Below are 26,500 nucleotides of genomic sequence, written 5' to 3'. Positions count from 1 at the left end.
GTACTCTGTATGGAGCTTCTACCAACTGTATGTATGTATGTATGTATGTATGTATGTATGTATGTATGTATGTATGTATGTATGTATGTATGTATGTTATGATGTATGTATGATGTATGTATGTATGTATGATGTATGTATGATGTATGTATGTATGATGTATGTATGTATGTATGTAGGTAGGTATGTATGTATGATGTATATATGTATGTATGTAGGTATGTATGTATGTATGTATGTATGTATGGCCATTGTTCAGTTTTATTTTAAGATGTCTTGCTACTAGAGAAAGAACTGGTTTCTAGCCTAGATTCAAGACTCCTTCATTGGAATTTCAATAACAACAGGGTATTTTTGTTTGTTTATATGTATGTATGTATGTATGTATGTCTGTCTGTCTGTCTGTATGTATGTATATACGTGCAGATTTGTATGTTTTAAGTATGTATTCTCATGCATATAGTTACATATCTAGACTTGCTCATATATATTTAAATGATAAACTTCTGGAAAGTTTTATAGATTTTTACAGTTCCAGAGATGGATTGGATCTGTAGTCTTCGAATTAGCTCCTTGGGATAAAGTAGAATACAGAAGGATCAGTTAATTATAATTTTATCCAATATATTCCCCTCTCAGATTCACACAGTTGTTACAGCAATCCCTCAATCTTTCTAAGCCCTGTCAAAAAACTTGAAAAGTCGGTCCACCAACCAGGCCTTTCATGATATCCTTAAAGCCAGGAACTTTTCAGCACCCCTTCGTAGGTGTAAAACGAGTGTTTTACACTTGTGTGTTTACTTGAGAGAGTGTGAGTATATGTGTGCATATGTGCTTGGGTTAGCATGTTGATGAAAATTTGCGTGTGTGTGTATGTCTAAGTATGGGAAACTGTGAACATGTATATATGTATGTTGGTTTGTGAACAGGCTTGTATAAGTTTGTGTATTTATGTAAGTGTGTATCTACATCAACATGTGTATGTGTGTGTGTGTGTGCATGTGTGCATATTTGTATATGTGAATACCTGTATGTTTATAAACATGTATGTGTGTATATTTGAGAATGGACTTGTATAAGTGTGTGCTTCTGAGGGAGTGTATATGTATGTATGCATGTATATATGTATATCCTTAATCCTTGAAATCCTTAAAAATGTTTCAGCCCGAAGGCCGCGGCCATGCTGGGGTAGCACCGTTTATACATACATACATAAATGCATACATACATAAATGCATACACACATTCATTCATACATAAATGCATACACACATTCATTCATACATACATAGGCGTATGAAAGGCTACATGGTAAGTAGCTTGCTTCCCAACCATATGGTTCTGGGTTCAGTCCCACTGCGTGGCATCTTGGGCAAGTGTCTTTTTCTATAGCCTCAAGCCAACCATACTTGTTTCAATCATTTGACTGCGGCCATGTTGGAGCACCATCTTTAGTCAAACAAATTGACCCGAGGACTTATTCTTTGTAAGCCTAGTACTTATCCTATTGGTCTCTTTTGCCAAACCGCTAAGTTACAGGGATGTAAACACACCAACATCTGTTGTCAAGTGATGATGGGGGAAAAAACACCTACACACATACATATACATATATATACATATATACATTTATAGATATATATACGATGTTTCTGTCTATCAAATGCATTTACAAGGCTTTGGTTGGCCTGAGGCTATAGAAGAAGACATTTGCCCAAGGTGCCATGCAGTGGGACTGAACCCAGAAGCATGTGGTTGGGAAGCAAGCTACTTACCATGTAGCCATGCATATGCCTATGTATGTATGAATGTATGTATAAATGTATGTATGTGTGTATATATATGAACGTAAGAATGTATGTATGCATGTATGTATATTTATATGTATGTGTGTGTATGTATGTATATATATATGTGTGTGTGTGTGTGTGTGTGCACATTTGAATATAGGAATGCCTATGAATGTATGAATACGTATGTATGTATTCAAATGTATATGTCATAGTGTGTATTGGTGTATATAGACATGTATGTATATTTGTGTTTGTTAAAGCTTCAATACCAGCCAGAATTCACACCTTTCTCTTTTCCTTCTAAGAGTCACCAAATTTATTTTCTCTTTGTTCTTTTTGTAATTTATATTTAGTATTTTTTTCTTAGGTAGATGTTCCATTTTGTAACTGAATATGTGTGTCTATATGCATATGTATATATAAGTACATTAAAAGGCCTCTAAAAGAAGAAGCAAGTACTAGATAAAAAAGACGAAACTGCAGTATAAGATGAGCCGAGTTTGTAAACGTTTTTGATTTTCATTTCATATATATATATATATATATACATTTATGTGTATAAGTATGCATATATATGTATGTGTATGTGTTGTTATAATGTCTATAATTATGCATATATGTGGCTATATATATTCATTTATATGTATATACACACTGTCACACACACACATCTATATCTGTATGTGTGTATATGTTAACATATATGTTTAAAGATGCATATATATGTGTATCTCTGTGTTTATGTTGGTATATGTGTATGCATATACATACGTGTGTGCATTTGTGTTGTGTGTATATATATATATATACATACATTTATATGTCTGCATGCATATATCTATACGTTGATATATATGTATAAGTATGCATATTTATATGTGTATAAATGTGTGTGTGTAAGTAGAGAAGAGAGAGAGAGAGAGAGAGAAAAAGAAAATGAAATAAAATGAAGAAAACAATGTAAATTTGCTGTTTCCATACAGGAACCATTGTTATTCTTCAGTTATCATGTAAGATCTGAATGCCACAGACCGGAAGATATTATCACCAAAACTCAAACTTCTGAGCTGGTTTCAGTCCCTGCTCCATGCTGGTTCACTTCTAATATATCCCTAATATCATTGTTACTCTACTCTTTTACTTGTTTCAGTCATTTGACTGTGGCCATGCTGGAGCACCGCCTTTAGTCGAGCAAATCGACCCCGGGACTTATTCTTTGTAAGCCCAGTACTTATTCTATCGGTCTCTTTTGCCGAACCGCTAAGTGACAGGGATGTAAACACACCAGCATTGGTTGTCAAGCAATGCTAGGGGGACAAACACAGACACACAAACATATACACACACACTTATATATATATACATATATACGACAGGCTTCTTTCAGTTTCCGTCTACCAAATCCACTCAGAAGGCATTGATCGGCCCGGGGCTATAGCAGAAGACACTTGCCCAAGATGCCACGCAGTGGGACTGAACCCAGAACCATGTGGTTGGTTAGCAAGCTACTTACCACACAGCCACTCCTGCACCTATAGCCACTCCTGCGCCTATGTTGTTGATATTGTTTAATAAACATAACATTTATTACAGACTACTCACAACACCCAATGGTTTTAATATTGATCTTAAAATAATGTTATTGATGTAGTTTGTATAATCTAGTATTAACCCTTTTGCTACCATATTTTCATTGAAATACTCTGCTTTTATTTCAATTAATTTTGAAAATAATGAAGAATTTAGTAAAATTTATTAGCATTTATTAAGCTCATGTTTGGAATACAAATTCACATTAAATTTTGAAGCAAGGTTTAATGTCGATCATGTTAAAACGGGAAGTTTTTATTAAAGAACCGAGGATGGTCTCAGCCGGTTTGGTATTAAAAGGTTTAAGTAATCTTAATATTGTTATGATTAATATTATATAGTTAGTACATAAGATTAATAAATATGTATTGGAATGTAATAATTAAATATTGGGGCTGTTTCTTTTTGTAATTGAATTAGATGTATCTCTGGATATCTACATTAAATGATTCTTTGGTAATTAAACGTAATATGTAAAGATGTGTGTAACTGTCAGGGCTGATTGAGTAAAATTATGATCAAAGGCATTCCAGCCATGCCCTTCTCATCTTTATTTTTTTTTAGGAATAACGTAGGTTGCAGTACATTATCTGATAAGTTCTTCGCTTACCAGCTATATGGTTTTGGGTTCAAATCTCAATTAAAATGATGATGATGATGATGATGATGATAGTGAGTGATTTGAGGGAAATTTTGAATTGTCACTATTTCTACTGTTCTATATTTTTGAGCTGAGGAATTCTGTACATTATTTACATTATTTACATTTGACAGATATGTGTCCTCATCTTGTTTGTTATTACCACAATGTTTCAGCTGATTTACTCTCCAGCCTTCAGCAGGTGTACTGGTGGAATTTTGAACCTAATAATAATATAATAATAATAATAATAATAATAATAATAAAATAATAATGATAATAATAATAATAATAACAACAATAATAATAATAATAATAATAATAACATCAGCAAAAAAAAAGGCCTTAGGAATGAGAACCCAGGGCTGGCTTCAAAATTCTACCAGGACACCTGTTGAAAGCTGGAGAGTAAATCAGCCGGAACGTTGTGCTAACAACAAACAAGATGAGGACACGTATCCGTCCAATGTGAACAATGTAAATAATCACTATTTCTAATAGAGAACTGTCCTGAATGTTTTGCAACAAAGTCAACCGGCTCTGGATTAACTATAAATCAAAATAAGCATGTGCTTCGGGCATCAAGGGAAGGAGTTGGGTACCATGAAAATGGTAAATGGTTTACAGCACAAAAGAAATCACTTTCGCTTATATAATATTCAAAGTGGTTTGTATGATTTGAAGTGTAATTCTGAAGTGTTCATGACATCATAGTGAGGATCTGCTCAAAGACTTGACAATTAAAAAATAAAAAAAACTAAGAGAAAACTTTCCAAATACAAATAAAGTGGAAGTATACACCAAAAGAAGTATTAGTTTTCATCTTATTACTAGTTTTACTCTTTACTCTTTTATTTGTGAATGTGGCCATGCTAGAGCACCACCTTTAGTCGAGCAAATCGACCCCACGACTTATTCTTTGTAAGCCTAGTACTTATTCTATCGGAGTCTTTTGCCGAACCGCTAAGTTACGGGGACGTAAACACACCAGCATCGGTTGTCAAGTGATGTTGGGGAGTTGGGGGACAAACACAGACACACAAACATATACACACACAACATATATATATATATATATATATATATATAGATATATATATATATAACAATATATACGAAGGGCTTCTTTTAGTTTCTGTCTACAAAATCCACTCACAAGGCTTTGTGGCCACTCCTATGATTTATTATTGTTTATATTTTGAATTACATATCTATCTATCTATCTATCTCTCTCTCTCTCTATATATATATATATATGAAGGCACCAAGCTTAGGGCCTCTGTAGGTCTTAATCCAACCCTGGAGTCAACCCTGCTAATGACACCCACAGAGCAGATGGTGGTGTTAAACTGAGAAACAAATTAAATCTATCTTCCAAGATGTTTGCTTGCATTCTAATTAATAAGCTACGAATTCTCTCATACTCTTGGATTTTTTTTTTATGCTGTTGTTTTTTCTTTGATAGGACCACTTAGGTCCTGGAATGCAAATGTCGTGCGAAGTGGAATTTGTTCCAACGGAATGGAGATATTACTATGATTGCATCAGAATTCACTGTCCGGTAAGTCCATGACCTTTTTCATTTTCCTTCATTCTTTTTTGTTTTTCTTTGAAATTTTGTCATTCGTGTTTCACACTCTATGGAAGAAAATTCTTCAAGACAAGCTGTTAGCGCTGCTAAAATTTGGAAGTTATCTACTGTGAGAGTCTAAGATAATAGGTTTTGTCTGAAATGGGTAATGAGCAGACACAGATGACCTCTTGACCTTCCCGCTTTGGAGCCAGTCGAGCATTGAGGATGTGATGGTCAGAGAGGGTGGGGAGGGAGGGAGAGAGTGAGCTATACTAGTAACCAGTTAATACTCACTTTCAATGGAGTAGAGTGGAGTAATATGAACACACGAAAACAATATATATATATATATATATATATTTTCTCTCTTTCTGTTTCTCTCTTATTCTCTCTCTCTTGCTCCACACACACACATACACACACACAAACAGATAGATAGATAGATGTGTATGTGTATATATGTATGCTGAGACCCCCTTCGGTCATGACTGACCATGGGATTGCACCTACAAAGTTACCCTCCCAAGCATAAGTCTGGGCAAGGTTGTTTATGGGAGACCAGCAGATGCCCATGCATACTGGCCTCCCCTCTCCATGCCACCAGTGTTATCCAAGGGAAAGGAAACGGCCAATACCAGCTTGGCACCTGTGACATCGCAACTCATTTCTACAGCTGAGTGAACTGGAGCAACATGAAATAAAGTGTCTTGCTCAAGAACACAACACGCAGCCCGGTCCAGGATTCGAACTCTCAACCTCATGATTGTAAGCTCGACGCTCTAACCACTGAGCCATGCGCCTTCACATATATGTATATATGCATGTGTATATGTGTGTGCATGTACATCTTATCATCATCATGATTATCATCATCATGGTCATCATCATCATTTAATGTCTGTTGTCCATGCTGGCATGGATTGGTTGGTTTCACTGGGCTGGCATACTGGAAGGCTGCATCAGACTCCATTCTGATTTAGCATGGTTTTCTATGGCTGGATGCTCTTCCTAACACCAACCACTCTGAGAATGGGGGTGCTTTTACATGCCACCGGCATGGGTACCATTTGCGTGACACTGGGCTGCAAAAACATCACAAAAACTGTTACTCAGAGTTTCACATTCCTGTTTATCAGGAACACGAAACTCTGAGTAACTGTTTTTGTGATGTTTTTGCAACTTTATTAATCAAAATACACACACATATATATGTATGCATGTATGTACATATGTGTGTGTGTGTGCCTTTGCCTCTGTGCCTGTCCATCACCATTGACTGACAACCGGTGTTGGTCTGTCTATGTCCCTGTGACTTGTCAGTTCAGTAAAAGACACTGATAAAGTAACTACCAGGCTTAAAAAGAAAACAAGTACTGGGGATGATCCAATTGACTTAAAAATTCTTCTAGGAGGTGCTCCAGCATGGCCACTGGCTACTGACTGAAACAGGTAAAAAATAGAAGATAAAATATACAAATTTATACAGACACAGGTGTGGCTGTGTGCTAAGAAACTTGCTTCCTAACCACATGGTTCCAGGTTCAGTCCCACTGTGTGGCACCTTGGACAAGTGTCTTCTACTATAGCCACGGGCCAACCAAAGCCTTGTGAGTGGATTTTGTAGACAGAAACTGAAAGAAGCCCATCCTATATATATATATATATATATTATATATATATATATATATATATATATATATATATATATTATATATATATATATCATCATCATTCATCATTTAACGTCCGTTCTCCATGCTAGCATGGGTTGGACGGTTCGACCAGGGATCTGGGAAGCCAGAAGGCTGCACCAGGCTCCAGTCTTATCTGGCAGTGTTTCTACAGCTGGATTCCCTTCCTAACGCCAACCAGTCCGTGAGTGTAGTGGGTGCTTTTTACGTGCCACCTGCACAGGTGCCAGGCGAGGCTGGCAACGGCCACGGTCGGATTGGTGTATTTTATGTGCCACTGGCACGGAAGCCAGACGAGGCGGTGCTGGCATCGGCCATGAGTCGGATGGTGCTTTTTACGTACCACCAGACAAGGGATCCTGGCTGGTTCAATTCGATTTTGATTTCGCTTGCCCCAACATGTCTTCGCAAAAAGGGGGTTGGCATGGGTGCCTGTTGTACGGTCAGATTGGTGTATTTTACGTGCCACCGACACGGAAGCCAGTGGAGGCGGCGCTGGCATCGGCCACGAGTCGGATATATATATATATATATATATATATATATATATATATATATATATATATATATATGTATATATATATATGTATATATATATATATATATGTATATATATATATATATATATATATATATATATATAATATGTATATATATATATATAGGTATATATATATATTTGTGTGTCTGTGTTCCCTTACCATCTCTTGACAACCAATGCTGGTGTGTTTACAGCTCCATTACTTAGTGGTACAGCAAAAGAGACTGATAGAATAAGTACTAAGCTTACAAAGAATAAGTCCTGGAGTTGATTTATTCGACTGAAGGAAGTGCTCCAGCATGGCTGCAGTCAAATGACTGAAACAAGTAAAAAAAAGAAGCAAAAGAAAATACTCTTACTGTATTTTACTGTATAAAGACAATTTTCAGAAGCACCAAGAGAATGATACTTACCTCTGCCTTAGTGAAGGTGGAGGTATTGTTTCAGTTGTATTTGTTTGTTTGTCCATGGACAAGATATCTCAAGATCTGCTGGCTGGATTTAGATAAAACTGGTAGGGATGTTTGGCCTCATGGCTGGCATGAACTGATTAGATTTTGGGATTGATCCAGCACCGGACAAAGATTCTGGATTATTTTTCCAGTTTTTTTTTACTTAATTTATGAAAGCAGTCAGGTTCATTTTAAGTATTCTCATTTGTGAGAACAGTCGAGTTTATTTCAGATATTCTCATTTTAAAAATCATCTCTGGCTAATCATTGAGAGAAAATTGGTGTTGCTTTGTTTCGCAATGTTTTCATAGGTATAAGTGAAGCTAACTAAAATATTATTGTGAACTTCTGTCTCATTATTTAACACCATTTTTACTTGGAAACGCAGACGCAAAACTTTCTTATGTTTGTTTTTAATAACAGAAATAAAATCACATCTCAGTGGGCAGGAAATCATAATCGAAATAATTGTGAATTGACTCAGATCCTGTTTGTATTGTTGTCAAGGTTACAGTGTTATTTATATAAATGATACATTTAACTGGCTTTGTTTTAATTTCATTTGGTCCTTTGGAGGCAGTGTATTTCTCAACTTCTTAGTTTCGTGTTTAACGAGGAATCAGTGTTGTTTGTTTTAATATTTAATATTTTTATATCTTCTGTCCGTCATCCGCACTGTACCCCAATCTTAAATCTGAACTCTAGAATCTTCATTCCACCTTTAAATTTTACATACACCCCCCACCATCATACATATTCTTTGTCTTTTCTTCTTTTTTGTTTGCTTCAGTCATTTGACTGTGACCTTGCTGGAGCACATCCTTTAAGTGTTTTAGTTGAAGAAATCGACTTCAGGACTTAAGTTACAGCGACGTAAACACACCAGCATCGGTTGTCAAGATGTGGTGGTGGAGAACAAACACAGACACATGCATGAACACACACACACACACGCATATGCAACAGGCTTCTTTCAGTTTCCATCTACCAAATCCACTCACAAAGCTTTGGTCAGCCTGAGACTATAGTTGAAGATTCTTACTCAAAGTGCTATGCAGTGGGACTGAACCTGGAACCATGGGGTTGGGAAGTAAGCTTCTTACCACACAGCCACGCTTGTGCCTATATATACGTTAAACAGTTTGCTTCTAAACCATGTGGTTCTAGGTTCAGTCTCACCGAGTGGCACCATGGGCAAGTGTTTTCTATCGCCACTTTCAGATCAAAGCCTTGTGAGTGTATTTTGGTTGAAAGAAACTGACAGAAGTCTGTCATACTTCTATGTGTATTTGTGCTTGACCTCATCACTACTTGATGACCGGTGTTGGTTTGTTTGCATCCCTGTAACTTGACGTTTCAGCGAAACAACCCAATTCGAGTGTGGTGGATTACAGTGCCACCTGACTGGCTAGCATACCCATGGCACATAAAAAGCACCATTTGAGCGTGGTCGATGCCGGTGCTGCCTGACTGGCACCTAAAAGGCATCATTTGTGTGTGGTCAATGCTAGTATCGCCTGACTGGCTCCCTTGCCAGTGGCACATAAAGAGCACCACTACACTCTCAGAGTGGTTGGCATTAGGAAGGGTATCCAGCTGTAGAAACATTGCCAAATCAGATTGGAAACTGGTGCAGCCTCCTGGCTTGCCAGTTCCTCAGTCAAACTGTCCAACCCATGCCAGCATGGAAAGCGGGCGTTAAACGATAGCAATAATGGTGATAATGAAATAAGTGCCAAGCTTGAAAAGTGGGAAAAAAATAAAAATGGAGCTGGGATTAATCTGTTTGAGTAAATCTTTCAGGGTGCTCTAATGACTGAAACATGTAAAAGTGAAAAGATATATATATGTGTGCGCGCGTGTGCGTGTATGCATGCATGTGTTTGTGTGTGTGTGTGTGTGTGTTTGTGAGTGTGTATGTGTTTGTTTGTGAATTTGTGTATGTGTGTGTATGTGTGTTGTTGTGTGTGTGTGTGTATACGCACACATGTATATATGTCATATTAACTATAAGTTGGACCTCAATTTTTACAGTTAAAATCAAGTATAAATCAGTATAACTTGTACATGTGTATGTATGTATATATCTGCCTGTCTGTCTGCCTGTCTATCTATCTATCTATCTATCTATCTGTCTGTCTGTCTGTCTGTCTGTCTGTCTGTCTGTCTGTATGTATGTATGTACGTCTATCTATCAATCACTCAATCAGTCAGTCTGTGTCTGTCTGTCTGTCTGTAGGCAAGTTTTGTCTAGCGAATGTTTCAAAAAAAGATGGGTGAATGTAGCAAGGATGGCACGTATGAATGACGAAGCCACCTTGAGCATAATCCTGTGAACCCAGAAAAATTTAAAACAGAGAGTTACTTACTTGCAAATAAATCTGTTAACATGTGGCATTATTTGACTGAGGTTACCGTGGTCTTTTCCATAGGCTTTTCTTTCCACGGATAAACCTTATCTGTTACCCCCTTTACACTTTACATCATGACATTTCTGTGATACACGATCCCTATTGATCTTTTTTTTTCTATGATTCCTTTTGATCGAAACTCACTCCCACTTTTTTTCTCCCCCAAAAGCTCTACTTTGTAATTTGTCCCCTGTATGTTCAGCCCTGTGTGGCTAATAAAGAAACATATCTATCAATCTTTCTGTCTATCAGTTAATCAATCAATCAATCAATCTATCTATCTATCTGTCCGTCTGTCTGTCTGTCTGTCTGTCTGTCTGTCTATCTATCTATATACACCACATCCTCCGCCTCCTCCTCATTATCATCATTGTTTAACGTCTGTTTTCCATGCTGGCATGGGTTGGGCAGTTTGACTGGGGACTGGCAGGCCAGGAGGATGCACCAGCCTCCAGTCTGATCTGGCAGAGTTTCTACAGCTGGATGCCCTTCCTAACACTAACCACTCCAAGGGTCTAGTGGGTGCTTTTTATATGCCACCGGCACAGGATCCAATCGGGTGGCACTGGCATCATCCACGCTCAGATGGTGCTTTTTACATGCTACCGGCACAGGAGCCAGTCAGGGCAGGGAGGCTAGTGTCGACCATGTTTGGATGGTGCTTGTGTGTGTGCATACATATGTAAACATGTGAATATATATATATGGATATACGTATACATAATCATATACCTATATATATGTATGTGTATATATAAATCTATATATATACATACATACATACATACATATATATATATATATTTAAATGGATATACACTACCGTCAGAAATTAATTAGCACCCTTGATTTGCTCTTCACTCAAGGTATGTGCTGTCACCTAGTGGCCATATCTCGAACTATTGCTTTGTTACGAGTTCACTGTTGCGCAGAACGATGACGTAACTTTGTTTGCAGAGCAGTTTGAGAGTCTACAGCCTTATGATGTTGACATAGCAGTGCAACAACAACTTGGAGTGCGGATGCAGACAAATCTTCCTTTGTTTAATAGATATAGGTAGCGCCTCGCAATGACCGAAATCACACCATACTAAGTTTTCTCATCGCGTAAGACGTTTTGAACAGCTCATAGGTTAATTGATTTAACCTATTTAATGTAGAAATTTGAGAAGTGCTAATTAATTTCTGACGCAAGTGTATATTTCCATATATATTCATATAGTCATTCTCTTATTTGTTTGTTTATTTAATTACTTATCTTTATAATTTCCAGTTGGCTGAGTCTCATTGTGTCCACAATCTAGATAGAAACTTAATTGTTCATATCGTTTTGGCAAAATTCCAGTTGTTTGTTTTCGCGGGCAAATGAACTGCTGTCTGTTAACGAGATATATGTTAAATTCAATGTTATGAGCTTTTCCTTCCTTCCTATTCTTTTCTTTTCTTTTCTTTCTTTCTTTCTTTCTTTCTTCCATTCTTTCTTTCCTTCGTTCTTTTTTCCATTCTTTCTTTCCTTCGTTCTCTCTTTTGTTCTTCCTTCCTTTCTTTCTTTATTCATTTCTTTCTGCCTGTGTTTCTATCATCATAATCTATCTATATATATATATCCATCTACCTATCCATTGACTACTTTGTCTATCTATCTATCTGTCTGTCTGTCTGTCTGTATGTCCTTATGTCCTTCTGTCCATCTACTTCTTTGTCTGTCTGTCTATCTATCTATCTGTCTGTCTGTCTGTCTGTCTGTCTGTCTGTCTATCTATCTATCTATCTATAGGTATCTCCTTTAGTGGAGGGGAGGTACGATGATGAGCTCGGGGTGAACCTGGACGTCGACGAGGAATACTTGACCTGCCTGTTCAGGACAACTTTCAGGCCAGGACCCATGGACAACTTCCAGAGATCCCTGGCTTGGCAGTGCTACTGAGAAGCGCTACCTATTCGAGATAAGCTCTACAGACACGGCTCGAGAAACATGGGGCCGACCTGCCCGAGATGCGGTCAGAGTAACAATACCGTTCTGCATGCACTCGTGCAGTGTCCAACCACTTCCGACCTGTGGACTTATGTCGAACAACTGCTGTCACGTGTGGGTCGAGTCGGTTTATCAGCTGAGTCTATTGTCAATATTGTCACGCCTCCTTCCTTGAAACGGGAAGGAAGAGCTATTTTCATCATTCTTGTGGCTATGGCGAAAGAATGTATCTGGTGGATGCGTCTGAAAGGATTGAAGGCAAACACTTTCCTCTCTGGTCAATCACTCATCAACTTCTTCAAGTATCACTTGAAAAGGAAAGTGAGAGTAGAGAGGCAAGTTTTGTTTAGCGAATGTTTCAAAAAAAGATGGGTGAATGTAGCAAGGATGGCACGTATGAATGACGAAGCCACCTTGAGCATAATCCTATGAACCTGGAAAAATTTAAAACAGAGGGTTACCTACTTGCAAACAAATGTATTGACAGGTGACATTATTGACTGAGGTTACTGTGGTCTTTTCCTTAAGCTTTACTTTCCACGGATAAACCCTATCTGCTTCTCCCTTTACACTTTACATCATGACATTCTGTCATAAGAGAATGACTATATGAATATATATGGAAATATACACTTGCGTCAGAAATTAATTAGCACTTCTCAAATTTCTACATTAAATAGGTTAAATCAATTAACCTATGAGCTGTTCAAAACGTCTTACGCGATGAGAAAACTTAGTATGGTGTGATTTCGGTCATTGCGAGGCGCTACCTATATCTATTAAACAAAGGAAGATTTGTCTGCATCCGCACTCCAAGTTGTTGTTGCACTGCATTGATCTTTTTTTTCTTTTCTTTCCCTTTTACGATCCCTTTTGATTGAAAACCTACCCCACTTTTTTTTTTCTTTTCTTCTTTTCTCCCCATAAAGAAAAGCTCTACTTTGTAATCTGTCCCGTCTGTGTGCAGCCCTGTGTGGCTAATAAAGAAATATATCTATCTGTCTCTCTGTCTCTTTGTCTATCTATGTGTCTCTTTCTCTCTCTCTCTCTCTATTGATCCCGCTACTACTTTGTCCTTCAATCTGTGTGTGTGTGTGTGTGTCTGTCTATCCTTCTATCCTTCTACTACTTTGTCTGTCTATCTATTTATCTGTCCATCTATCTATCTATCTATCTATCTATCTATCATCTATCTATCTATCTATCTATCTATCTATCTATCTATCTATCTTTCTGTCTGTCTCTTTGTCTGTCTATGTGTCTATCACCCTCTCTCTCTCTCTCTCTCTCTCTATTGATCCCTCTTCTACTTTGTCTATCTATCTGTGTGTATGTGTGTGTGTGTGTGTGTGTGTGTGTGTGTGTGTGTGTCTATCTATCTATCTTTTTTTTTTGTTATATTTCATGTCATATGTGAAAGGTACCAGGTTTTGGTGCTTCCGTTAAAATAAACATCTGTTTGTGTTAGTAGAATGTCTGTGGCAAAACAATATAAAATTTTTCAAATCGAGTCGTGTTTCCAAAGCTTGCTCAGTGATTCGTGATGTGTATTTATTTATTGGCAAAATAAATGTATTCCGATTAAATGTTACAGCGGGGTCATGGAAATTAAATTTTTTTCTCTCACTCAGTTAAACTTGATTTGTTCAATGCTATTTGCTGATCAAATCATCGTTGTTGAAACAAAAGTGACGACTGTCTCGGTAAAACTAATTTCTGTATTTCTGTTCTACTGTCTGTCTGCTTTATTACCATTTAGTGCAGAAATGAAAAAAAGGTAAACATATAAAAAAAAAAATAAGAAAGAAAAAATAATTTAAGCTTCATTGTGGTTGCTCTCCTCGCTAGAAATAGTAGCTAAATTACACTTGTCTTTAGTGGTTCTTGTCCCTTTTGGCTTCATGCTATTTTGAAAATCAAAGAACTTAGTGTCATATGCCATATAAGTAGCATAAGAGAGATAGAGATAGAAAGATAGATAGATAGATTGATAGATAGATAGATAGATAGATAGATAGATAGATAGATAGATTAGATAGATAGATAAATAGATAGATAGATAAATATGTAGGTAGGTAGGTAGGTAGATAGATAGATAGATAGATAGAGAGAGAGAGAGAAAGAGAGAAAGAGAGAAAGAGAAAGAGAGAGAGAGAGCTTTAATGTGCTACTCCATCTGCTAGAAATAGTAGTCCAAGTACACTCTTCTTTAACAGTTCTCATTTCTTTTGGGTTCATGTTACCCTGGAGCTCAAATAAATTAGTGTCACTTACTACAAAGACAGGAAAAGAAAGAGAGGTTCTTTGTTGTTGTTCCAACTGCTAAAAATAGTAGCCGAGTATATTTTTCTTCAAGGATTCTCAATCGTTTTGACTTCATGTTACTCTGAAAATCAAAAAGAACCCAACAAACGTAACTTTCTATGTGGTTGTTCAAACTGCTAAAAATAGTAACTAAATTATACTCTTCTTTAGTTGCTCTCAATCATTTTGACTTCATTGTTACTCTGGAAATCAAATAGGAGTGCATTGACACATTTTGCTATAATTCTTTTTCCTTTTTAATCCATTAGTCTGTGAGGAAGGTGGTACACATGGCTCTTAACATTTCCGAGACTAATGGGAGGGTGGCAAGGAGGATGGTACCTTCAGACTCAAAACCTGGCACTGAAATGCGTGCATGCAAAAGAAAAGATTCTGCTGATAAATACCTGAAGAGGGTACCAGATGGCAGTGGTATGAAACTGGGTGACGGATTCATGCAACCACTCAGGTAGGCCATGGTGGAATTGTAACATAGAGTATAAAAACCCAAAATAAATATTACCAGGTATCTGATATGATATTCTTACACTTTTGCCATTCTTACAGCAGTGAATTTGCAGAGATGTTGGAGTTTCAAACAAAATGATATTCAATTCTATATTGGTTAGATGAAGAATTCATATTATGTATACTGTTTATATTAGCCAGACTGGTGTCCTCATCTTGATTATTGCTTTCACTACATTTTGGCTGTTGTATGCTCCAACCTTCTTCTGGTGTCTTGTGTCAAACTTGGTTCTTGTATTGGAATTTCAAAGCCAACTCTTTCTTTGATCTGCTGGGGTACACTGTTCTCATTCCACACGCTGTTTCATGACATTTTTTGTGAATTCTCCTTAGTGCCTTGACTGGGACTGAACTCAGAACCTCTAGGTGACTGTACTGCATCAACTAATGCCTTTATCCACTATGCTGTGTCCCTGGGCAGTGACAATAAATGATATTCATATTTGTTCTGACATTTTTATGTTCTGAGTTCAAATCCTGGTTACCACACACACTAACACTGACCACTTCCCAGCACCCACACCATCATCTGCACACCCACACACCATCATCCACACACCCACATGTTAAGAGACACGCACACTTACACATGCACACATCCACAGACATCAAAGTCACCAGCTCCTATTCACACACACACACACACACACACACACACACACACACACACACACACACACACATGTGCACCTTCGACTTGGGATCACCAATACTTTATTATCTCCTCTAGTTTCAACCTCTTCTGTCAAACTTTTTATCTAATCAGTCACATGCTTGACCGTTAAATTCACAAGTTTTATTTTTATTTTCTCTCTTTTTATTTTCTCGTATTCCTTTCTGCTTAGGAGCATAGGCTCGAAATGTAAAAGACTTTTTCACTTTCCCGAGCATCAAACTAATACACCTGCTTGTTGTTCATACACTTGTCTTTGTCTTTCTATAAATTTCATCTATAATATATATATATATATATGTATGTACAATAGGCTTCTTTCAGTTTCCACCAACCAAATCTACTCACATGGCTTTAGTCAGCTTGAGGCTATAGTAGAAGACACCTGTCCAAGGTGCCATGCAACAGGACTGAACCTAGAATCATGTGATTGGGAAGCAAGCTTCTTACCACACAGCTACACCTGCATCTATGAAAATTATAATTTTTTTTCTTAACAAAGCCTCAGCATATCGTGGTAACCATAGTAACTTAGTGGCTAACCTTTTATGAAAATGATGCAGTTTTTCTTTTTGTTTTTTCTTTATATTTTATTGACAGGAAGAGGAGAATGTGATTGTGCCCATCCATGCTTATCCAGTGATGAAGACTGATTCTTTACCAGAAAGCTACACATTCCCTCCAACCGCCATTGGGGAAAAGTAAGTCAACAACGACTTTTCACTGTTTACTTGTTGTTGTTGCTGCTGTCGTTGTTGTTATTGTTGTTGCTGCTATTGTTGTTTTAGCTGGTGCTGCTGCTGTTGCCATTGTTGTTGTTGTTGCTGCCGCTGTTGTCTTTTTGTTTGTGCTGCAGTTGTTCTTGTTGTTGATGTAGCTGTTGTTGTTCTTGCTGCTGCTGCTGCTGCAACTGTTGTTGATGTTTCTGTTACTGCTTCATTTTCTTCTCGGTCTCTCTGTTTCTCTGTCTCTCTCTCTCTCTCTCTCTCTCTCTCTCATTCACACCAGTCTTCTGTTCTCACTAATAACCAAAGTTAATGGTAGCATTTCATTCGCTTTTCCTTTTTTAACTGCTTAATGGTTTTGCATCAAATTTCTTATATTTGCATGTGTTGATATATATATATATATATATATATATATATATATATATATTATGGAGATGTACTTGCATAGCGAGTGACTTGATCTGAGATCGTGTGCAGGAACGAAAACAATTGCAGCATGGAAGGTGTTTATAAGCCATTTAAGAAACACACAAAAACCGTTATAATCACTTCCACATTTAAATTTAATTTGTCAAAATATTTTCGTCACTTTGAGACCACGACCTGTTCACTGACAAAACTTTGTGCATCACTTTGAGACCACGACCTGTTCACTGACAAAACTTCGTGCTGCATCAGCACAAAGTTTTGTCATTGAAGAGGTCACAGTCTCAAAGTGACGAAAATATTTTGACAAATTAAATTTAAATGTTGAAGTGAATATAACAGTTTTTGTGTGTTTCTTAAATGGCTTATAAACACCTTCCACGCTGCAATTGTTTTCGTTCCTGCACATGATCTCAGACCAAGTCACAGAGCAGGTTTTACAGCCACATCATCAAAACTAACCAGGTGAAACCAGGCTTAGCTGCTAGTATATATACATATGTCATCATTGTGAAGACATGTGGCTTAGTGGTTATGGCATTTGGCTCACGATTGTAAGGTCCTGAGTTCAATTCCCAGTGACGCATTGTGTCCTTGAGCAAGACACTTTATTTCTTATTGCTCCAGTCCACTCAGGTGGCAAAAATGAGTTGTACCTGTATTTCAAAGGGCCAGCCTTGTCACACTCTGTGTCTTGCTGAATCTCCCTGAGAACTACGTGAAGGGTACACGTGTCTGTGGAGTGCTCAGCCACTTGCACATTAATTTAATGTGCAAGCTTTTCCGTTGATCATATTAGCTGGGATCCTTGTAACCAACAGAGTGTTCCTTATCATTATCATCATGATCATCATGATCATTATCATCATGATCATCATCATCATCATCATCATTTAACGTCTGTTGTCCATTCTGGTATGGGTTGGATGGCTTGAGCAGAGCAGGCAAACTGGAGAGCTGCACCAGATTCCAGTCTCATTTAGCGGGGTTACTATGGCTGGATACCCTTGCTAACACCAAACACTTTACAGAGTGTGCTTTTACATGACACCACACGGGTGTTTTTATGTGGCTCCACATTAGCACATTTATGTTCTGTGACACAGGTGTTTATCGCCATGAATGCATTACACCACCAGAGGGACCGGTCTTAATACTTCTGCTGTGGAATATATATGTAGGCCTTATCCTTTTGAATAAGATAACCCTGAAGATACCTGGACACTTTGCTGTTATTTTTTAAATCTGAAACTATTAACATGGTTCGAATATTTCCAAGCACTTTTCACATAGTGACCAGATTGAAACATGTGTAGGCACCTCTTATACATACTGTATTTTATTTTATGTTTATGTATGTTCATTTAAATTTTCATCATCATCATTTAACGTCTGTTTTCCATGCTGGCATGGGTTGCACAGTTTGACTGAGGACTGGTGAGCCAGAGGCTGCACCAGGCTCAATCTGATCTGGCAAAGTTTCTACAGCTGGATACCCTTCCTAACACCAACCACTCCAAGAGTACTGTGGGCGCTTTTACATGCCACCGGCACCAGGGCCAATCAGGCAGTTCTGGCAATGACTACACTCAAAGGTGTTTTTACGTGCTACCTGCATGGGAGCCAATGCGGCGGCCCTGGCTCCCATGCAGGTTGATAAATTAAGTTGATAAATTAAGTACCAATGAAACACTGGGGTCGAATGTAATCAACTCATCCACACCAAGCTGTCCTTGTGGCAAAAATTAAAAATAATTATTATTATTAGTAGTAAGATGTGAGCTACCAGAATCGTTAACATGCTGGGTAAAATGCTTAGTGGTATTTCACCTGTCATAAAAGGCGGCGAGCTGGCAGAAACGTTAGCACGCCGGGCGAAATGCGTAGCCGTATTTCGTCTGCGTTACGTTGTGAGTTCAAATTCCGCCGAGGTCGACTTTGCCTTTCGGGGTCGATAAATTAAGTACCAGTTACGCACTGGGGTCGATCTAATCGACTTAATACCTATGTCTGTCCTTGTTTGTCCCCTCTGTGTTTAGCCCCTTGTGGGTAATAAAGAAATAGGTATTTCACCTGTCACTGCATTCTGAGTTCAAATTCTGTCAAGGCTGACTTTGCTTTTCATCCTTTTGGGGTCGATAAATTAAGTACCAGTTACACACTAGGGTCGATGTAATCAACTAGTCCCACCAACCCCGAAAATGCCAGACCTTGTACCTATAGTAGAAAGGATTATCATTATTATTATTTGGTAGCTATTTCTAGTGGGTTACTTGACCACTCAGAAGTCCTACCTCTGCTGTTATTGTTACAGCTGTTGTTTTCACCTTAAGAAATATTAACAGCAATGTGATTATCTCTTCTTGTTAATTAATTAAAATTCTTTTGAAGTTTTATGATTTTTTTTCTCCTCTCTGCGTGTGCGTGTCGGGTTCTTTTGAATAATTTTTTTTCTGTTTTATTCTTTTACTTTTCTTCTAAAATACATTATTATTTTATTTTTGCTTGTCTTTTTATTCCGTTTCAATGCAACAAATTTCTAATTTCTTACACCTTTCTAGCTTCCTCCCCACCCCCAACTCTTTTCTTTATTTTTTTCTCTTTGTGCATTCAAAGTTTTCGATGTTTGGTTTGAAAAATCAGAAAAACTTTTTTTACCCCACCAAAAAAGAGGTACGTAGTAACAACCATTGTCCTCATCATATTTTAATCTTGCTTTACCATGATCATGATCAGCATCATCATCATCATTGTCATCATCCTCATCCTCATCATCATCATCATCATCTTCACCACCGTCTTCTCCGCCATCACCATTCCCATCATCATCATCATAATCATTATTATCATCTGCAGCAGCATCATAATCATCAGCATCATCATCATCTTCACCAACGTCATCTTCACCATCATGATCATCATCATCACAATTGCCATCATAATTTTCACCACCACCACCACAACCACCACAACCACCACTACTGCCGTTATTGTCAACCACTTCAACATCATCGTCATCATCATCATCATCATCATCATTACCACCACTACCATTATCACTCCCACGAAGATGATAAATACAAAAACAAAATCAGGTGAGGGTGGGGTTTACATTGATCAAAGGAAGATATCACCACATTAACCCTTTTGTTACCATATTTCTGTTGAGATGTTTTGTGTTTATTTCAATTAATTGTAAACATAACAAAAAATTTAGTAAAATAACTTAGTTATCATTAAGCTAGAGTTAGGAATGTAAATTGTTACTAAGGTTTGGTGGAAGATTTTAATTCAGAACTTACAAAAACAAGACATTTGTACTACAGAGCTAGAGGTGATTTAAAAATATCATGGTGACTTTAACCCTTTTGTAACTGTATTTATTTTGAGATGATCTGTGTTTCTTTCAATTTATTCTGAATATATCAAAGAATTTAGTAAAATAACTTAGTTATCATTAAGCTAGTGTTAGGAACATAAATTGTGACTAAGGTTTGGTGGAAGGTTTTCACTCAGAACTTATGAAAACAAGACATTTGTACTACAGAGCCAGAAGTGTTTTCAGCTGGGTTGGTATCGAAAGGGTTAAAAATATGGTGACTTTAATGCTTTTGTTACCATATTTCTCTTGAGATGCTCTGTGTTTTTTTCAATCAATTTTGAATATATCAAAAGATTTAGTAAAATAACTTAGTTATCATTCAGCTAGCAGTAGGAACATAAATTGTGACTAATGTTTGGTGGAAGATTTTCACTCAGAACTTTTGAAAACAAGAGACATTTGTACTACAGAGCCAGAGGCAATTTCAGCTGGGTTGGTATCAAAAGGGTTAAGGAATATAACAGAGGATATACAATAGAAATTAAAGAAGAAAATAATAAATAAATCAACAATTAGAATCCCCAATAGCGGGGCAGTCTACTTAGGGTAATTTGGGTTAAACCCCTGTTAAAATTCCCAGATTACTCTGCCATCTGCAAAGCATAGGTAAGCGCCCTCTTCCAGTTTCTTTCCTCCTGCTTAGAAAACCACACTCAGAGTTGGTCCATTCGGTCTCATCAGTCTTGCCACTTTTGACCACCTTTTGATAAACACACAACCCCCACCTTCCCCTTCAAATGACAATAATATTAATCCTTTCTACTAAAGGCACAAGGCCTGGAATTTTGGGGGAGGGGACTAGTCGAATACATCGATCCCAGTACTCAACTAGTACTTAATTTATTGACCCCTGAAAGGATGAAAGGCGAAGTTGACCATGGCGGAATTTGAACTCAGGACATTGTGACAGGCAAAATACTGCTAAGCATTTCGTTCACCATGCTAACAATTCTGCAAGCTCGCCTCCCTCAGTGATAATAATAATAATCCTTTCTACTATAGGCACAAGGTCTGAAATTTGGTAGAGGGGGATAGTCAATTATATCGACCCAGTACACAACTGGTACTTAATTTATCAACCCCGAAAAGATGAAAGGCAAAGTTGACCTCGGCGGAATTTGAACTCAGAACGTAGCAATGGCCGAAATACCACTAAGCATTTCATCCAGCACGCTAATGATTCTGCTAGCTCGTCACCTTCAAATGACAATAATAAATATGATAATTTTTTAAATTTTGGCACAATTTCGAAGAGGGTGGGGTGGGTGCGCAGGTAGATTACATTTCATTTAATATTTAATTGTGGAGTTTGATGATAATGTTCATAGTGGTGGTGGTGGTGTATGTGGTGATGTTGATGATGATGATGGTGGTGGTGGTGGTGGTAGTAGTAGTGATGATGGTGATGCTGATGGTGGTTGTGGTGGTGGTCATGGCAATGATGGTGTATGTGGTGGTAGTGATGATGATGATGATGATGATGATGATAGCAGCAGTGGTGTTGTTGGTGGAGGTGGTGATGATAATGATGATGGTGGCAGTGGTAATGGTGGTGGTGGTGGTCATGGTGACATTGGTGGTTTTGGTGATGATGAGCTGCTGCTGTTGTTGTCGTTGCTGCTGCTGCTCATTTTTATTGTTGTTCTTGACAACAGTGATGTTTTACATAAACTATAGTGTTGTTTGTGTTGTTGTTGTTGTTGTTGTTTCAGTCTCCAGGTCATCCCCAAATGTCTAGAGCCAACCTTTAATCCAAAGTATTCCATCCACGACCATCACATCTTTTTCCCTGTGTACAAGCAACGCAAGAACACAAGACCACATCATTCAATGCATACTCTTCTTATTTCTTTATTGTCCACAAGGGACTAAACATAGAGGGGACAAACAAGAACAGACAAAGGTATTAAGTCGATTATATCGACCCCAGTGCGTAACTGGTACTTAATTTATCGACCCCGAAAGGATGAAAGGCAAAGTTGATTTTGGCGGAATTTGAATTCAGAACATAACGGCAGACAAAATACCACTAAGCATTTCGCTCGGCGTGCTAACATTTCTTATTTCTTTACTGCCCACAAGGGGCTACACACAGAGGGGACAAACAAGGACAGACAAACGGATTAAGTCGATTATATCGACCCCAGTGCGTAACTGGTACTTACTTAATCGACCCCAAAAGGATAAAAGGAAAAGTTGACCTCGGCAGAATTTGAACTCAGAACATAGTGGCAGACAAAATACCGTTAAGCATTTCGCCCGGTTTGCTAACGTTTCTATTTCTTTACTACCCACAAGGGGCTAAACATAAAGGGGACAAACAAGGACAGACAAATGGATTAAGTCGATTACATTGACCCCAGTGCGTAACTGGTACTTAATTTATCGACCCCGAAAGGATGAAAGGCAAAGTCGACCCCTGGCGGAATTTGAACTCAGAACATAACGGCTGACGAAATACGACTACGCGTTCTGCCCAGCGTGCTATCGTTTCTGCCAGCTCACCGCCTTTATTCAATGCATACTCTTCAAAGATAGTAAGGTGTGATTTGAGGGTGGTTTGGCTGCTCTTTCTAGCAGATCACCTGTCTATGTAGAGGCCTACTTCATTGGCTTGTTTTATTGTTGTTGCTTTCACTTCACACTTCACTAATAATTCTATTGACTGGTGTTTGTTATTGTTTTTGTTCATGTAATGTTATAGTTGTTGTTATTGTTATTCACTTTTAATGTAATTTGTATAGCTTTCATTTTGTTGTGGCTGTCATTATTGATGCTTTTCGTTACCAATATTTGATCTTAAGTCTGCCATTAGTGTCCTTGTTGTGGCTAATTTTCAATTGATATTAAATTTCCTATTGTTGTTGTTGTTGTTGTTGCTGCTGTTGTTATTATAGTTATTGTTGCTGTTGTTGTTGTTGTTGTTGTGGCAAGCTGGCAGAATTGTTAGCACGCCAGGCGAAATGCGTAGCTGTATTTCGTCTGCCGCTACGTTCTGAGTTCAAATTCCGCTGAGGCCGACTTTGCCTTTCATGCTTTCGGGGGTCGATAAATTAAGTACCAGTTATGCACTGGGGTCAATATAATCGGCTTAATCCGTTTGTCCTTGTTCGTTCCCTCTATGTTTAGCCCCTTGTGGGTAGTAAAGAAATAGGTACCATGTCTTGCCGTTACGTTCTGAGTTCAAATTCCGCTGGGGTCGACTTTGTCTTTCATCCTTTTGGGGTCAATTAAACAAGTACCAGTTATGCATTGGGGATTGATGTAATCGACTTAATCCCTTCCCCCAAATTTGAGGCCTTGTACTTCCAATAGAAAGGATTGCTATTGTCGTTGTTGTTGTTGCTGCTGCTGCTGCTGATGTTGTTGTTGTAGCAAGCTGGCAAAATCATTAGCACACCAGACAAAATGCTTAGGGACATTTCATCTGACTATGCATTCTGAGTTCAAATTCCACCAAGGTCAGCTTTGTTTTTCATCCTTTTTTGGGTTTGCTAAAATAGTACAAGTTGGGCACAGTGGTTGGTGTAATTCCCTAGTCTCTTCCCTCAAAATCTCAGGTCTTGTTCCTATAGTTGAAAGGATCATTATTATTATTATTATTATTATTATTATTATTTATTACTATTACTATTACTATTATTATTATTATTACCTCCACCTTAGCGAAGGTTCCATGCAACAACAATAGTATCACCACCATTGCGCCTCCCCCCTCCTCCACCACCACTGCCACCGCCACTGCCGCTGCCACCACGGGGTCAATAAATTAAGCACCACTGAAACTCTGGGGTTTATGTAATCGACTAGTTCACCCTCCCCACAAATTTCAGGCCTTGTGCCTATAGTAGAAAGGATTATTACATCCGCCTTAGTGAAGGTGGAGGTATTGTTTTCAGTTGTGTTTGTTTTTTGTTTGTCTGTGGACAAGATATCTCAAGAACCGCTGAATGGATTTGAATGAAATTTTCAGGGATGTTTGGCCTTGTGACTGGAATGGTCTCATTATATTTTGGGATCAATCCAGTACCGGACAAGGATTCTGGATTATTTTTCCAATTCTTTTTATTTTAGATGTATATGTAAAATTTCACATAGTTCTCTTGTACATGCACACACATATACTCACACATTTTCAGCATTGAACATTACCAACCCATTTCCATTGTATACACACACACACACACATGCATGCGTGCACATATACCTCACTTTTACACACGCACACACGCACAATTCAAATACCATTTATCGGCTTTTTCACGCCTTCTTTCATTATTCAACTACCACCCCTTCCTCTCTCATTCATATGACACTCTCTTTGCCACTTCGTTTCCTCTTTTACTTTGTAATTACTTTCTCTCACTCCCTCTCAGTCATGGCTATTACACTCACTACTTTTCCTTCACTGTATTAGTATTTCATCTCCTCTCCCTTCACCTCTCACTCAATATATATATATATCTGGATTATTTTTCCATTTGAGAGTGAATGGGTTCATTTTTAGTATTTGCATTTCTGAGAGCAGTCTAGTTTATTTCAGATATTCTCATTTTAAAAATCATCTCCAGCTAATTGTTGAGATGATGTTGGTGTTGTCTTGGTGGAGGTTTTGTTGTTATTATTATAGCATATTACCTGCCAATGTACGCCACTAGCCCAGAAGGAATATAAGAGATACCACAACAATATAGTAAGGCTGTCCACTGGACACTTTGCAACAAGTATGGACATGACAGAGCAAAAAATTGGTACGACCACAAACCCGAAGGCATCATGGAAAATAACAATGCAAAGAGCCTATGGGATTTTATGATTCAGTGTGACCATGAGATAGAGAATAGGAAGTCATACATAGTCTTGAGAAAGCAAACAAACTATACTGGATCATAGATATAGCATGCCCAGCTGACAACAAAGTATGTGATAAGGAAGAAAGAAAAGTCGATAGATATGACAGGTTAGCTTGGGAGGTTAAGCAGTTAAGGTCGATGAAAAAGGCAGCAGTAGTACCAATAATTGTTGGAACCCTGGGAACAGTGAGCAAAAATCTCGAGAAGTACATGGAACAAATAGGGGCTGCAATAAGGGTGGAGCATTTGCAGAAAACAGCACTGCTTGGAACCGCTTGAATACTGCGGAAGGTGCTCGAAAAATAAGAGGTGTTACCTTAGTTCACTGGTAGTAAACAGCTGACACCATAGTACATCTCCAGCGTTAGAAGCTGTGCGAGGCAATAATGATAATAATAATAATAATAATAATGATAATATGATAATAATAATAATGATGGACATATGAGTGTGCAGCTTTTGCCAAACGACTTGCACAAATGATTTGTTTTATAGTGATCAAATGTACGTGCCATATATTAGTTCATTCCCTCCCTTAAATCAATGGTGATTGAACAGGTGCACAGTGTACCATGCATCAGGTGTCAAATTGATTGCAGAGGAATGTGAGATGAAGTGTTTTGCTCAAGAAAACAATGCACCATCCGGTCTGGGTATTGAACACACAATCTCATGGTTGTGAGTGCAACACCCTAACCACTAGGCCATATGTTCTCACAACAACAACAACAACAGCAATAGCAATTACAGTAATAATGATAATAAACCTTTCTGCTATAGGCACAAGGCCTGAAATCTTAGGAGAGAAAGCTAGTTGATTATATCGACCCCAGTGCATAACTGGTACTTATTTCATTGACTGCCCCCCCCCCTGCAAAAAAAAACAACGAAAGTTTGACCTCGGTGGAATTTGAATTCCGAACATAATGGCAGGTGAAAT

At 38.0% G+C, this 26,500-nt stretch overlaps 1 protein-coding gene across 1 annotated transcript in view; it reads left to right on the top strand.

Moving 5' to 3' along the window:
* LOC115219678 (cilia- and flagella-associated protein 221-like) overlaps positions 1 to 26,500 on the top strand; it is a 160,125-nt gene that overhangs the window by 65,296 nt on the left and 68,329 nt on the right. Inside the window, exons 3-4 of the mRNA XM_036509463.1 lie at positions 5,489 to 5,584; positions 16,772 to 16,872. Of these exons, the coding sequence (XP_036365356.1) occupies positions 5,489 to 5,584; positions 16,772 to 16,872 (197 nt within the window). The remainder of the gene's footprint in view (positions 1 to 5,488; positions 5,585 to 16,771; positions 16,873 to 26,500) is intronic.

Source organism: Octopus sinensis, linkage group LG15 (assembly GCF_006345805.1).
Source record: "Octopus sinensis linkage group LG15, ASM634580v1, whole genome shotgun sequence".
NCBI classification, from domain to species: Eukaryota; Metazoa; Mollusca; class Cephalopoda; order Octopoda; family Octopodidae; genus Octopus; species Octopus sinensis.
Note: the sequence above shows the minus strand (reverse complement) of the source record. Positions and strands in the feature narration are given on the sequence as shown.